The sequence below is a fragment of the Bipolaris oryzae genome (genome assembly GCF_000523455.1).
Source record: "Bipolaris oryzae ATCC 44560 unplaced genomic scaffold scaffold_17, whole genome shotgun sequence".
Lineage (NCBI taxonomy): Eukaryota > Fungi > Ascomycota > Dothideomycetes > Pleosporales > Pleosporaceae > Bipolaris > Bipolaris oryzae.
The window spans coordinates 47,695-62,256 of NW_006911293.1; the positions used below are offsets into that span (position 1 = coordinate 47,695).

A 14,562-nucleotide genomic window follows, 5' to 3' on the forward strand; every position below is an offset into this window, starting at 1 on the left:
TGTAGTTAGATTGTCGATACAGTGCGTGGGTGGCTTTGCGAACAGCCATCTTGCCAAAACTATCGCGGACCAGACCCAGCGACTTCAAGAGGTCGTTCTCGAGCTCGGAGCGCATGCGTGAAACGTCGATGTTGGTAGCAACAAGCATCTGCCTTACAGACGCCTGCTTGCTCTCATCGTGCGTGAGCGAACTCAAGGTATCGAGGAAAGTCGATGTTGAGTCAATGTCGTCGTCGTCGGTCGATACTGATACAATGTCCCGCACCATAGAACCCAACTCGCCAGCATCCAGGACATGGCTTATGGACGCCTCGATGATTTCGTGGAATATGACTGACAGGGTGAGTACATTGCCCTCGCGCTGGGCCGACAAAGCAGCCTGTACCACGGCGTCGCGTGCCTCGCCATTCCAATGAGCGACCCGTTCTGGTGTCAGGTACTCATTACTTTCAGGCACCTGGCGCGGTGTCGTGGGTCTCGAGGGCTGCGCCGGGGCAGCAGGGCGCACAGGAGTGGACGGTGTCGGCTGAGGCGGCCTGGCTGACGTGAAGGAAGTATTGCTGGTGGGCGACATGGCAGGCGGTGATGCATGCGAGACGTTGGGACTCTGAGGCACGCTGGAGCCGCCGCGGCCATTGTTTCTACTAGGCCGTCTACCAGCTCCGCCTCCGCCGCGTGGGCTGTTGGTTTGCTGCTGGTTATGCGCGAGTCCCATGTTCTGCGGGCGATGCGGCGACGGGCGACCGGTACGGTCGTCATCCTGTGAGTAAGTGCGGTCAGGTCGCTTTCGCTTTGGCGGAGGAGCCATGGTGGTACCCTCTCAGGATCGAGAGACCGGCGCGAACTGGGGGTTGATAAAATATGAGGCGAGCATGCGGCGGTTGCTCGTGAGAGTGCTAGCTCGACAATGCGTAGTTGGCGTTTGCGCGCGCGCGCGTTCCGTGCAGTCAATGAGCAATACAGAGACTGGAGAAGAAGCACAGATCCAGGCTGGTAGGCAGGACCAGAGCAGGAGGGCGAGAGTCGCGTTGCGGCGGGCGCGGGTTGATGATGAAAGCGTGTCTGGAACTTCCACAGGCTCAAGACATCGCGAGCTCCGCTAGCGTCTGACCGTGCATTCATTCACCTCGACTCATTGTCTGCGCCGTTGCCTATTGTATCACCGCAATTCATCTTCACCACTACCATTCACACCGCCACATGCACACATACGCACACAATAACACACATGCATACTATGAACAATATATAAGCAGACAATTAAAAATTGTATTGCGCTGCGCTTTTAAGCCATCATCTTGAGCTATCCAGGTCTCAAACTATACAAAAGAGCGACCAGACCGTCGTCACCATATACACTAAGATACTTGCGCATCTGCACATCTACGCTGCGGCTGCAACAGCCTGGGCCGTAGCCTTGCGCTCGTGCTCAAGTACAGCTTCGAGCACACCAGTCGCGCCCTGGCCGGCCTTCATCTCGCGGATGACATCAACGAGGCCAAGCTGCTCGTCTGTCCAGAGAGGAGCTTCCTCAGGCTTGCCAGCCTCGCCTACGCCAATGAAACCACCCTCAGCAGCCCACTCGCTGGTGCGCTTGATTCCAAGCTGTGTCCATACGGCATCAACAGCCTCAACCAGGTGCTCCCGGTACTCACGGACATGGCCAGGCGTGGGCGTAATGCGAAGGCGCTCCTGGCCGACTGGAACGGTGGGGTAGTTGATCGCCTGCACATAGATGCCCCAGTCCTCGAGAAGCATATCCGATGCCTTTCTGGCAATTTCGGCGTTGCCAACAAGTACAGGCACAATGTGGCTAGGGTTCGGGATGACAGGAATGTCCCTCGCGTTCAATGCATCCTTAACTGCCCGAGTGTGCAGTTGCTGCAGGCGCCTGTCACCCTGGTAGTTTGCCTGGTACTCAATAGCAGTCTGAGCACCGGCCATGGTCGCGGGTGGCAGCGAGGTAGTGAAGATGAAGCCTGGAGCGAGCGACCTAATCGTGTCAACCAGCTTGGAAGAACCTGCAATATAGCCGCCAACAGTGCCATATGCCTTTCCGAGCGTGCCAGTGATAATGTCCACGCGATCCTGAATCGTGCCTTGGGGTCGGCCAGCCTTATGCGCCTCGTAGTCGAGATGCTCCGCAACGCCAGCGCCGTGTGGCCCGTACATGCCTACAGCATGGACTTCATCCAAAAAGGTGATTGCGCCATACTTTTCAGCGAGATCGCAGATTTCCTCAATAGGACCAATGGATCCGCACATGCTATACACACTCTCAAATGCAATGATCTTGGGATACTCTGCAGGAATTGACTGCAGCTTTGCTTCAAGATCTGCGACATCGTTGTGCTTAAACACCATCTTCTTTGCGCCAGAGTGGCGAATACCCTGAATCATGGAAGCGTGGTTCAGGCTGTCCGAGAGAATGACGCAATTGGGCAATTTACTGCCCAAAGTTGCCAACGTCGCATCGTTAGCTACATAGCATGAAGAAAAGACAAGCGCAGCCTCCTTGGAGTGCAGCTTTGCGATTGTGTTCTCCAGCGCCACAGCGTGCTTGTTGTGGCCAGAGATGTTCCTAGTACCTCCAGCACCTGCTCCATACGTATCCAGCGTCTCATGCATGGTCTTGAGCACTTGTGGGTTGCGGCCCATGCCCAGGTAGTCGTTGGAGCACCATACCGTTACCTTTTCCTCGGCCGATTCCTTGTGCGCACGGGGAAATTCCTTGGCCAGACGATTGATGTTGTTGAAGTATCGGTACGACTTGTCCTTGTGCTTCTTCTCAAGCTCATTTTGGTAGAAGCCTTCGTAGTCGAAATTGGAGCCCTTGGAAGCAACGGGGGCGGCAAAGTTGGAAGGCTTGCTAACAACGGGTTTGAGGGGTGCGTGGGGGAACGGTGCCAGGCCTGTGCTGCATTAGCTTATTGATGTCATGCATTCGCTCTCGCAAACATGCATACCCTTCTGACCTCTCAGATTCTCAATGTCGATAGCCTGAGCCTCCTTGGACGCCGTCGTATGGAGTCTTGCCCGGTTCACGCGCGAGTGATAAGCACGCACACCGCCGAAAGCGCCGGCTAGTGCATTGTTGCCATTGCGGGCAGTCTGCACAGCAAGCGCCTTACCCATGATGGGGCAGCGGCGAGCGAGCACCTGGAGATTCGACATGCTGCCAGCGCCAGGCGACACTTCATGGCGAGCAGCGGCGGCCGTGGTGGTAGAGAGGGAGCGCAGCGTGGCGGGTGACGTCTTGTGAAGGAATGGACACATGGACTTTGACTGGCGCAAAAGAGCCTCCATGGTGGTTGGTTGCGCGGGGCGTGAATCTGTGAGAGTATGCGATGAGGGTTTGTATATATGTATTTTTGTGCGGAAGTCAGGGTTGGAGGGAAGAGTGGGAAAGAGCGGGAGGACTTGTTCTGAAAATGTGTCAATCCCGAAAGTTGAGTTACATGCGGTAATAGCGCGGAGCCAGGGCATGCCGGTCATCCACCTCAATTAAACCAACCATGATTGGCCTGTCGTGTTGGAATTCCGGGCCCGGGGTTAATAAGCGTCACTATGAGGATGCGGTTTATATTATCGGCCTTGTTATCCTGTGAGAATGTACGCATAAGGGGTCCCGGGCCTGGTCCATGGCTTCCGTTGCCGGAGCCCCCGCCCGTATCTTGTCAGATTCTTTCGCCAGCGGCTCCACGTAAAAAGTTCCAGACGAGCTCATCTGAGTAAACGTGGGGCCCTTTACCTCGGTGAACATCTATATGGTAAAGACCACGTGATTAGTGTCCCCACATCTCGGACCCCGACACTATCTCAAGTTTGCAGAGATATGGATCCCATTCTTACGTGAGCAGCAAACTTTGGTCGCATTCTACATACATACTATGTAAGTACTACCTATCAGCTTGCAGGTACCCATGAGCCCTGCTGAATTAAGCGTGTGTGAAGTGCGAGGCGCCTAGCAGCTAGTAACACTGCCGAGAGGCGCCGCGCGTAGTGTGATATTCACTGCATCGGCATTTTATATGCCTGCCGAGGCCTAGACGCTTTACGATGACATACCACACCGGACATGAAAAGACACTAGACAGCATGCTAGTAGGTCTACTGTATGTCCTCAGTCGTCGTCCGATATCTCAATTATCTCTGCCTGTGACGGTTGGTCAGGGTGCTGTAGAGCTTGTTCGCTAAAGGTCGTTTCCATAATTTTATAAAGGTAGTCACAGAAGGTAGATACTCCGGCAGATCCGTCTGCCAAACAAGACTGGAGCTCTTCTAGTTCTGCCGTAGATGCGTTTGGTTCATCAAAGTAGTTCCTACAGAACCACCACGACAGAAATAGGTTGGTAAAGCGGGTAATCTTAGCCACATCTCGAGGGAGTACGCCCTGCAGTTTTGATTCTCCTCTCCACAACATGTCGACGCATGCTACAATTTCTCTTGATAGGTGTATCGTGTCAATAAGCTGAACACGGATGCGAACCGACTCGCGATCGCTACCATCCATTTCAAAGACGGTTTTGGAAACGATACGTTTGCGATCAAGGTGCTCAATTAAGTCTTCCCATCTCCAGCGGCGTACCGAATTGATAGAAGCGTTTTCAGGGTCGTCTCCATATCTTCGGAGAATAGGTGTGTGTCGAGGGTGACTGGGATAACGAGGGTCATTGGGATGAAGAGGACGACGGTACTCGTTGACTATTGGCTCTATACTCTGGGTAATGGCCAATTCGGGTGATAACGACTGCCTCTGGCGGCTCGAGGAATTCCCAGCAATATCACGAAGGATGAAGTCCGGTGTTAATGTCCGCCTCTGGTGGGTCAATAAATTCCTAGAACGGTCAAGCTCATTTTGACCAGGCTTTTTCACGGTCGCTACCGCCCCTCCTGTTTCTGAAGGTTCGGGCGATGTATCCAGATTAATAATCGCAGTGGTTGCGACAGCAGAGGGTCTTGGTAATGATGCCATACTAGCATCGTCGGCTGGGCTTGCAGGCTCGTCATCGCTATCGACAGGCTCCAGTTCGTATATATCCCTTAGCCAACTGGCCAGCTCCATTGCCTGGATCGTAGTCTCAATATTGCGACATTGCGTGCGTACGTCATTCTAGAAGGTATTTTAATGTCAGTCAACCTTCACTTATGTCGCAACAACATTCACTTACGGGATTGCTTCCAGCCGCCTTAACAATCTCGTCACACAGCTTGTCGAGTCTGTGACTAAAGTATGCATGCTCTTCCTCGTACTTTTGCACAAGATTCTTCCTCTGTCCCGAGGCTTCTGCCTCGTCCCACATGGCGTCGACATCGTAGTCGACTTCCTCGCCGCAGGGGACGCCTGCATTTGGTTTCCAGGATTTGCTGTAGGCATCGATGCACTCATTGATGATATTGACGATTTGCTCAGCAGGGAGCTTGGTTCGACTAGATGGTGCTTGTACCTCGTCAGGTTCGAGTGGATCGTCTAAACCTTCATCTTCTCCATCTGCAGTGATGGAATCAGCGTCCTCTTGGCTGTCTTCGGCAGCAAAATCGATCACCTTGTCATCTTCATCTGCGTTTTGCCATCGTAGAAGATGGTCAAACTCGTTCGACGTATGATGCGTCTGCGTCTGCAGCGCTTGGCGCACTGGTTCGACTGGGACGATCTCAACTCTGCTTCGTTTTTGTTCAGTCCCCCGTTGATTGGACGCTATATGTGGGCTTCGAGTGGTTGGTGCAATTGAAGGAGGATTTTGGGCTTTTTTATTGAGCAAATTGGCCAGTTGCTGGTTATTGTAGCCATCTGATTCTCCTCGGAGGAGTTCTGTTGCCCAGTATAGAGCAAACCGGTGGCTCATAGAAGGTATGTTGAGTTTATTCTGCATTACTACTTCTTCCAGCCCAAATGAAGTAAGTAGCATTCTTCCTGTTATTTTTTGCGCTCGTAGTTCTGTTTCAAGAGCTGAGCTATCCGGAATGTTCTCGGCAGGTTGCGATGCCATGAAAAATATCATGGGCGAGTGACATAGGTTGGCGACTAGCCTGTCTGTATTCCATAGCCAGGGATCATCATCGTCATCATCGTCGAACATGTTGGTTGCTTGAGAACACGTATGGGCGTCAAGGTGTTGTTGAGATCAAGGTAAAAGACGAGAGGGTAGGTATTAGCGTGGCGTGTGCCCAATGCTGTGAATTGCGCCGTTTGCTCGCCATGTACCCGGGCACACGCGGTCATGTGACAGCGCGAGGAGGGGTAGGCGCATACATTACAAGCGGCGCAGTGAGAACACAGGAGGGGTACCCAAGGGCAAGAGCATTAGACGCCCAGTGTTCACACATAAATATTGCAAGACAAGAGGTCGCTCCCCGGTCGAGTGATGTAAGCAAGTGAGTCGGTTCGCGACCGTACAGTAGCGGGGCAGATGAGACCATCGCTTTAGCGCCGACTGCATTTGTAAGTTTCTCAAGAGGTACTTTCTCCAGCAACCCATCCAACCTCTTCACAACAATCCAATCGTACCAGCAGCCATGGCCTCTATAGCGAGTGCAGAGTACCCGCCAAAGTTATCTCAGGAGGAGGAGCAGTACCTGCTGGAAACTCTCAAGGACTGGTCCATAGCGCATGGCCTAGCGGTGCGTCCCGCGCCCTCGTTCGTCAATCACTCGCAGGACCCGTCAGGTGTATTGGCAAGCACAGCTCCCGTCACCTTGTTCCCCAGTCTTTTCCCACGCTCTTGTTTCGAGCAGGGACTCGCCATACAGAAGGCGTACAACGAGTTATACTCGGCAATCGCAAGGGACGAATCATGGTTGAAGAGTATTGTGGAGCAGCTTTTGGATGTAGACGACTTTGTTGCAAAGCTATGGCATACCCATCTCGAGGTCAAAAAGCAAGGCTACGTACAAGATCTCTCGTTGGGACTTTTCCGCTCAGATTACATGGTACACCAAGATCTGTCCCAATCTAAGTCTCCACCTGGACTGAAGCAGGTAGAGTTCAACACCATTGCATCGTCATTTGGTGGTCTCTCTAGCCAGGTTTCGGCGTTGCACAAATATCTACTCACTGTTGATGCTTACCCTAAATCGGCACTCTCAACCATCAAAAAGGAGGCGCTACAACTGAGCAAATCTGCCTCTTCACTAGCAAAAGGTCTCGCTGCGGCGCACAAGGCATATGGATCATCGCGCACTGGCCGACCTCTCTGCGTTCTGTTCGTTGTTCAGGACCCTGAAAGGAACGTCTTTGATCAGAGGCATCTCGAATATGCTTTGCTTGAAGAAAACGGCGTCCGCTCATTTCGCTTGCCGTTTGGCCAGACCTTGACTCATACGAAGCTTGACTCGGATCGCACATTAGTCTATACGCCACCAAATTCGCCAGCGACACCGTACGAAGCAACGACTGTCTACTTCCGAGCAGGGTATTCACCAGATGATTACCCAAAAGATGAGGACTGGGTAGCGCGCCTCCATCTTGAGAAGAGCCGAGCAATCAAATGTCCCAGCATCTTAACCCACCTTGCTGGATGCAAAAAAGTGCAGCAGGTCCTCGCAACGCCACACTCTCAACATCTTAAGCGCTTCCTCTCCGATGACCAGGTTGCTGCGCGAGTGCTAGAGACATTTGCGCCCATCTACCCACTAGACAATAGCGAGGCTGGTCATGAAGCACGAAAACTTGCTACAGACACGTCGACAGCCGTCAAGTACGTGTTGAAGCCTCAACGGGAGGGAGGCGGGAATAACGTTTACCGGAAAGCCATCCCGCCGTTCTTGGCAAAGCTCCCCGAGAGCCATTGGCCAGCGTATATTTTGATGGAAATGATCGAGCCGCCTCCGCTGGAAAATGCCATTTTGCGAAACGGAGAGCTACAGAGGGGCGGTGTTATTTGCGAGCTGGGCGTTTACGGCGCGTGTCTTTGGAGAGATGGCAATGGAGCTGACAACAAGGGCGAGATACTAGAGAACTTTGAAGCCGGTTATCTTCTCCGCACAAAAGGCGACCAGAGCGAGGAGGGCGGGGTGGCTGCAGGTTTTGGAGCCGTAGATAGCTGCTGCTTAGTGGACGAGTGATGGGTAGTAGACTGGTACCGAGGACGTATTGGAGCACGCGGGGAAACGGTAGTGGAAATAGCGTGAACCGCAAATCGATATGAAAACGGCCAACAGAAAAAATGTACGGAGAAGATAGCGCAGAGCTGTCTCAAGGCCACTGGCGTGATCCAGCAAAAAAAAACCCCCCTCTTCACATATCCTCATGGCAATGTATGATTGAAGGTGGTGATGTGGTGTCATCATGTAACGTCATGTCGTGAGTGCGCCTCAGGCCTGCAAGGCTTTTGCCTGTATTGGCAATCTTAAAAGGCCCACCAGGGTTTCGGGGTGAGGGCACCTGCGCCGGATGACATTGTCTACACAGTAAGATGCAAGATCAGATGCAAGATCAACGTCGTACTCGGGAGCGATGTTGACAGTGATGATCGATGGGAATGGAGGATCAGCCATGGTAGGTGAGTAAGGGCGCTGGTGGTGGGCTGAGCTGGGCAGGCATCGGGATGGCGGAGGTCAGAATTGTCAAAAGAGCTGTCAGTGCAGTTGGCGAAACCCGTGACAAGCAGGCTGACAGGCGACAGCTGGATTCGCTACGTCAAACATGCGCGCGCACGGCCACGTGTGGTATGCCAAAGGCAGAACTGGATCTTCGGCGGCTCGCACGGCTCATGGTAGATCAAGTATTGGCGTCTTTGGCTAATGGGATTGGCCCGGCCCGAAGTTCTGATCACATTATCTACTTTCGGGCGACGCGAGCAATTTGATGGCGCGGCGAGGAAGATGCTTCACACATAACAGACGCTGACTGTATGCTGAGGCTATGAAGCTTTTGCGGTGGCACTACGGAGGTTGCACGTCGTCGTTTTATGTGAGGAGGGGACCCCCCCCATCCTCCTTTGGTGGATATGCTTCATGCAACGAGCCGCAGGCTTATGCAGGCCGCGTAGCGCAACCTTAATGCTCCAGTATGGCGGAAGAGCAGCCCTAGGAATAAGCACTCCTCCTCGCCTCGCGAAGCACTCCTTGTGGTCAGCTTCTGAGGCGTCAGAGGACATGCTGGGTCTCGACACCCTTGTGAAAAACAAGTCTGACATGGTACCCTCTGTTTGCATCTCGACGGAGGGTAATGAGCCTACTGTCTGGGACTAACCGCTGCCGCATCAGGAAAACCGGATGAAACGCTATTTTCTTTTTCTGTGCCTAGCAGAGGCGTGGCTGAATTCCTGAGCCCGTTAGAATGACTGGTGGCTGGCGTACCAATAATAAAATGAAGAATTTCGAGGACCAAACCACTCCACTTGCAGTATGGGTCGTTGAGACGATCCACGCCATCCCGACGCCGCCAGCCAGGTAGCTCAGCATCATTCATATTGCATTCATGCGGCCGCGCCAGCTAAGCCCCTCGCTTCCTGGAACTTATGGAGGGAGCGTCGATCCCATCAGAGGATCTCATTCCGAGCCATAGCTTTTATCGTCCGGTATGCACCGTGCAGCACCGATTGCCAGTTTACTGCACTTCCTACTGCATTTCCTTCTGCAGGTCTTGCGCGCCCCTCCTTCATAGGCTTGTATGCCAACCACACTCTTTTTTTCAGCCACTCACCTGCACTACTATAGTAATTAGTATCCGCTCTTTGAAACACTTTATACCGACCATAGCATTCATTCCTTGCCCATCAGTGCGCGCGCCGCCATTGTCGACAGACATATCCAAGGCCGCGCCTTTTCCCGTTTGAGTATTCTCGCGGAAGTCATTCATTGCCTTCTTCAGGCAAGGTAATTGTAATCTTTCTATGGCAGTTGTCCGCTGCTGCTAGGGCACGTCATCTCTGTGTACCGCCATCATGCGCTTTTCTTACCGCTTTCTTTTAATATGTCTTGCACTGCTAGTCTGTCTCCAATCGACAGCTGCAGCGCCTCATGCTGCCGTGCGCCGGCAAGATGACAATTCTTCAGAAGACTCGACCCCTTCTACAACACGAGACAGCGCTTCTCGGCAAGTATCAATCACATCGACACCTGAGCCCACGCCTTCTGCAAGAGCATCTTCACGGATCGAGTCCAATGGCGTGTCATCTACTATACCTTCTTCTGCGAAGCCTTCAGCTTCAGCAACCACCCCAACCGAGGTTCCCTCGACGGCTTCTTCTGATGAGCCTGTGCCTTCTAGTCCTGCTGGTGAGTCCAATTGGTGCACAAGTCAAAGTATCGAGACTAACAATCGGTTGTAGCTAACAAGGAGAGCCCGCTACCCATTTACCCCAAGCTCACCCCAGCAATGGGAATCACCGGTGTGATTTTACTAGTATCTGGTTTAGTATATGGTATCATCGGAATCAAGAAGAAGATGTAAGTTCAAAGCAGTGACCAACAGAGTCAAACTAACAGATCTCAGGGTATATGTCTTCGGATCTGCAGCTTACCTGTCTGCACTCGCCGTCACGGTTCTTATAATTTATTTGATGAACCCACCTGTCTCGGATGCCATCCAGGGTGCCTTCTTTGTGGCGGCCTTCTTCACAGGCATCATCTTCGGCGTACTCTCACTAGTTTTTGTGGATATGACTGAGGGCTTTGGCTGCCTGCTCGGCGGTTTCTGCCTTAGCATGTGGTTCCTCAGTCTCAAGGATGGTGGCTTGATCAGCTCGAGCACAGGTCGGGCCATCTTCATCGGCTGCATGGCGGCTGCTGGCTGGTCACTATCCTTCAGCCGTTACACCCGCAATTACGGCCTCATTGCATCAATCGCATTCTCAGGCGCAACCGCAGCGGTTCTTGGAATAGACTGTTTGGCAGGCGCTGGATGGAAAGAGTTTTGGCTCTATCTCTGGGGTATGTGCAAGCGCGATGCCTTGTAAGCGTTGCTAACATGTGCAGCTCTCAACGACTCCACATTTCCTTTGGACACCAACACGTATCCCGTGACTAAGAACATGAAGGCTGAGCTAGCCGGCGTCATCATCATAGCTGTGGCTGGAATCATTTCTCAACTACGGGTCTGGAAAATGATTCAAGAGCATCGTGCAAAGGACGCTGCGCAGCAACTCGAGAGGCAGCAGGACCTGGCTCGTGAAGAAGAAGAACGAGGCCGTACGATTGAGGATGCGTTCCAAAAGGAACGCGCTCAATGGGAGGCGGCTTACGGCGAAAAGAATTTGCCTGGTTCTAGCCCCAGATCATCCGTCACCAGTCCCACAAAGTCGACCAGCTTAGATGCCAAGGAAATCGATAGCAGCGAAAATCTTATTCCAGCTACTAGAATGAACAAGGCACTAGGAGGAACAGTCACTGTCGGCGTTCTCAACGATGACGAAATCCAAGCAATTGATGCCAAAGGTAACCCGGTAGTCGAGACCCGTGAAGTTGCGACTCCTGGAGTTGATGGCGAGAAGACATTGCCAGGTACTCCAGAGGAAACATCACAACCTCAAATGGTCGAAAAGGAAGGCCGAACTTCGGAAACAGTATCCCCACCACCTGTTGTCGTCCCGCTCCCGTTCAAGGTACCCACAGAAGAAGATGCGCACAGCAACGACGACAACTCGTCTGTCTCTGCTATGCCTGAAACTGAAGCTGACATGACGGAGCGCCCAGCTGTGAGCAAACGCGTGTCTGACGTCTCGGCAATGAGGCAACGCATCTCTCGCGACCTGGCAGCTTCTCAAGAGGCGGTGTTTGTAACTCAGGATGTGAACGACGACCGTGCTTCGTCTGTTGCTGCAACTTTGGACGACGACAACGACCAACTGTCCATACGCGAGCTTTCTCCTGTGCAATCACCTATTGGGACAGAACATAGCCCCTTTGTCGACGCTGGTCATGTAACAAAAGCCAGTGGTGACATGCCTACCACCGAAGAGTCAACTACTGGCAACGAAACGACAAAGATGGGCATTACAAAGGCGCATGACAACTATTCTTCGGCTGTTGCACGGCAATCTCTCACTCCTAGCACCGACTCGAAGCAGTCAGGTGCGGCAAACACTGGAGTGAGGAGAGATACAGGCATGTTTAGTTCCAAGACCAGCAGCGCGGACCAGCAGTCCAAGGGTACACAGTCCGATGCCCCTTCTCTCAGCTCGCACACCGAGCCAGAGACGCGACGTGTCAGTGTGCTGCGGGAGGGTGCGTTGCCAGAGAACATGTCAAAAGTAGCTCTATCGTACCGGACCAACGAATGGGCCAAGCACCTTGAAGCAGCGGAGAAGCCGGATTACGAGGACATTTTCAGACCTTCGTCGCCAGGAATGATGCTGCCAAATGGAACCGAGGAGAAGCCAGCGCCCGTCAGCGAGGAGCTAGCGGCACCGCTTAAGGGAAACCAGCGCAACTCGAGGCGGGTGTCGAATGGCAGCCGGATGCAACGCAACAGCAGCAGCGGGTTTGACCGAAACAGTTTGGCTTTGTCGCAGGAATCGCTTGTCGATCCACGGATCTACACGCGGTCTCCACCTGCAGCGGTTCTTTCGCGGGCCAGCTCGAAATCTAGGCCGAATGTTCTTGCCCCACTACCGACCAATACGTTGATGAGCAAAAGAGAAACCCTGCTCAAGAGCCGAGCGTCTGCTCTGGTGAAGCGAAATTCTTCAGGCGGGCACTTGCTTTTGGGTCGTGGCGAGGATCAAGTTGAGGGCGAGGGTGAGGAAGAAGTGGGAGGAGAAGAAATGACGTTGGCACAGCGTCGCCAAATGCTGCGCCAGTCATCAACACCCCAGCTCCCGTTTGAGGCACCCCTGACATCGCCTCGCCGGGCACCACCGTCAGCGTCGCAAAAGTGGCAGAACAAAGACTGGGCGGGTAAAGGGGCACCACCAGGCTTCGACTCGCACCAGCCACAGCGTACAAACAGCGCTCAGTCGAATTCCAAGCGTGAGCAACTGTATGCTGGATGGCGCGACTCGATACGCGATGCGGCACCCGCACAAACGTCGACAACGTACATTATCGAGCAGCAGCGGGCGGCGTTGCTGTTTGAGCGGCGGCAAAAGGAGCTGGAGAAGCAGCAACGCGAGATGGTGCAGCAGCAGCGAGCAAGCCAGATGGACAGCATGATGCGCAGTGGGCACATGCTGGATGCACACCGCGAGGCGATGAGGAAGATGCAGGCGAGCGCCAACCGCCATGCGTAGGTGTTGAGGTTGATGACGCTGACATGTTTTTAACTGTATTTATGTTGTATTTAGAATTATGTGAGCCACTGGGCATGTGGGAAAGTGTGCATGAACATGGAATGGATGAAGAAGGAGCGATGAGTGCAAAAGCGTATGGATGGAGCTCTGTTTGGGTAGCTCCTGCCATGTTAAGTAGTCATAGCAGTAGCAGTAGCAGTAGTAGTACTTTGTTGGTAATACTCAAACTCTACACACGAGCCCAGACCAAGACCTACCGATTAATACATGGATGCTACATTAGTGAAGAAGAGAGTCAGTGGGTGCAGGCGCGATCATGACTCTGCCATGCGTGTATATATATATAGGCGTGAGTCTGTACGCATGCTGCAAAGAGCCAGGGCAGGTGAAGAGAGTAAGCGATGGCTGCGGTCAAGCGCAGCGTCAGAGTATATCTCGCCGTACTGCGACGATGGGTGCATAGAATAAAGTGAAGCTTAAGCGGAATATGGACGGGGCTATGCCGCCGCCACGTGTGCCGCGAGTCGAATGCGGATGCGGATGGCTAGGCACACGTCCCGGTGACGGTGGTGCGAAAAAAGCCTGTCAAATCCTTCTTCCCCTTGACACGCACATGCACACACATTACACATGCGCACACCCAGCTACGCCGTCTGACGCCGATGACGTGTGGTGCAAGTGTGAAGACGGGGCTTTTTTTTGGTGCGTGGTTGTGGCCGTGTGTGGGTAGGGAGACAAAGCATGTGTAGGGAGATGGAATCGAAAAAAAGGGGTGGGGGCACCGATGATTTACCCGTGAACAAGGCGGATCGGCGAGGCGAGGGCGGAGAAGCTTTGAGTGTGATGCCGAAGAGGATGCTGATGCTGATGCTGGTGCTGGTGCTGATGATGAAAGCGATAAATGCGCATTGTGGGGCGTGGTTAGGCGTTGATGCCTCGGGAGGAGGGTGAGTAATGTGCAGATATAGTAAGTGGTACATGTAAGTACGTGAGTAGACATGTATCAGAGAGGTGTGATGTGACTGAGCATGGGGCTGGGCACACACACACACACATATACATACATACACACACATATACACACACACACAACACATTTATACTACGCTACCCAACTCAGTCGACACCCACAGGATCGCCAGGTCAGAGCACGCCAATAGTGTTTGTGCTAACGAGGGAGCGAGGTGGCAGGGTAAGTAAGAAGTGACTGTTTGGAGGCAAGCATGCGGTGGGGTCCCGAGGCTGGTAGATGTGGACGTCAGTATGGACGTATATGTGCGGATCTAAGCATTGCCCGCTTGCACACGCAGTATCGAGATGGGGATGGATGCATCGAGCCGCGTGGGCGGAAGAGTGAATGACGGGCGTAATGCAGGCACAGTCGTCGAAG

General features: G+C 53.2%; 6 protein-coding genes across 6 annotated transcripts; 3 read left to right on the forward strand and 3 right to left on the reverse strand.

The window, feature by feature from the left end:
* Positions 1-1,383: 1,383 nt before the first annotated feature.
* COCMIDRAFT_2093 (uncharacterized protein) lies at positions 1,384-3,306 on the reverse strand (the record flags this gene model as incomplete). The annotated part of the gene is made up of 2 exons (XM_007686183.1): positions 1,384-2,912; positions 2,967-3,306. 2 exons carry the CDS (start codon positions 3,304-3,306, stop codon positions 1,384-1,386), a joined length of 1,869 nt encoding a protein of 622 aa, XP_007684373.1.
* Positions 3,307-4,123: 817 nt separating this feature from the next.
* Positions 4,124-6,059, reverse strand: COCMIDRAFT_53792 (uncharacterized protein; the record flags this gene model as incomplete). Its single annotated transcript, XM_007686241.2, has 2 exons — positions 4,124-5,113; positions 5,172-6,059. Coding segments are annotated over 2 exons (1,878 nt in total), but the record flags the coding sequence as incomplete, so codon positions are not given.
* A 457-nt stretch (positions 6,060-6,516) lies between these two features.
* COCMIDRAFT_85778 (uncharacterized protein) lies at positions 6,517-8,064 on the forward strand (the record flags this gene model as incomplete). The annotated part of the gene is made up of 1 exon (XM_007686242.1): positions 6,517-8,064. The coding sequence occupies one exon, from the start codon at positions 6,517-6,519 to the stop codon at positions 8,062-8,064; it is 1,548 nt and encodes a 515-aa protein (XP_007684432.1).
* Positions 8,065-9,887: 1,823 nt separating this feature from the next.
* COCMIDRAFT_23215 (uncharacterized protein) lies at positions 9,888-13,172 on the forward strand (the record flags this gene model as incomplete). The annotated part of the gene is made up of 4 exons (XM_007686204.1): positions 9,888-10,221; positions 10,275-10,392; positions 10,439-10,875; positions 10,921-13,172. The coding sequence occupies 4 exons, from the start codon at positions 9,888-9,890 to the stop codon at positions 13,170-13,172; spliced, it is 3,141 nt and encodes a 1,046-aa protein (XP_007684394.1).
* Positions 13,173-13,291: 119 nt separating this feature from the next.
* Positions 13,292-13,492, forward strand: COCMIDRAFT_85714 (uncharacterized protein; the record flags this gene model as incomplete). Its single annotated transcript, XM_007686243.1, has 1 exon — positions 13,292-13,492. The coding sequence occupies one exon, from the start codon at positions 13,292-13,294 to the stop codon at positions 13,490-13,492; it is 201 nt and encodes a 66-aa protein (XP_007684433.1).
* A 224-nt stretch (positions 13,493-13,716) lies between these two features.
* On the reverse strand, positions 13,717-14,172 carry COCMIDRAFT_33504 (uncharacterized protein; the record flags this gene model as incomplete). The annotated part of the gene is made up of 1 exon (XM_007686218.1): positions 13,717-14,172. The coding sequence occupies one exon, from the start codon at positions 14,170-14,172 to the stop codon at positions 13,717-13,719; it is 456 nt and encodes a 151-aa protein (XP_007684408.1).
* Positions 14,173-14,562: the final 390 nt, after the last annotated feature.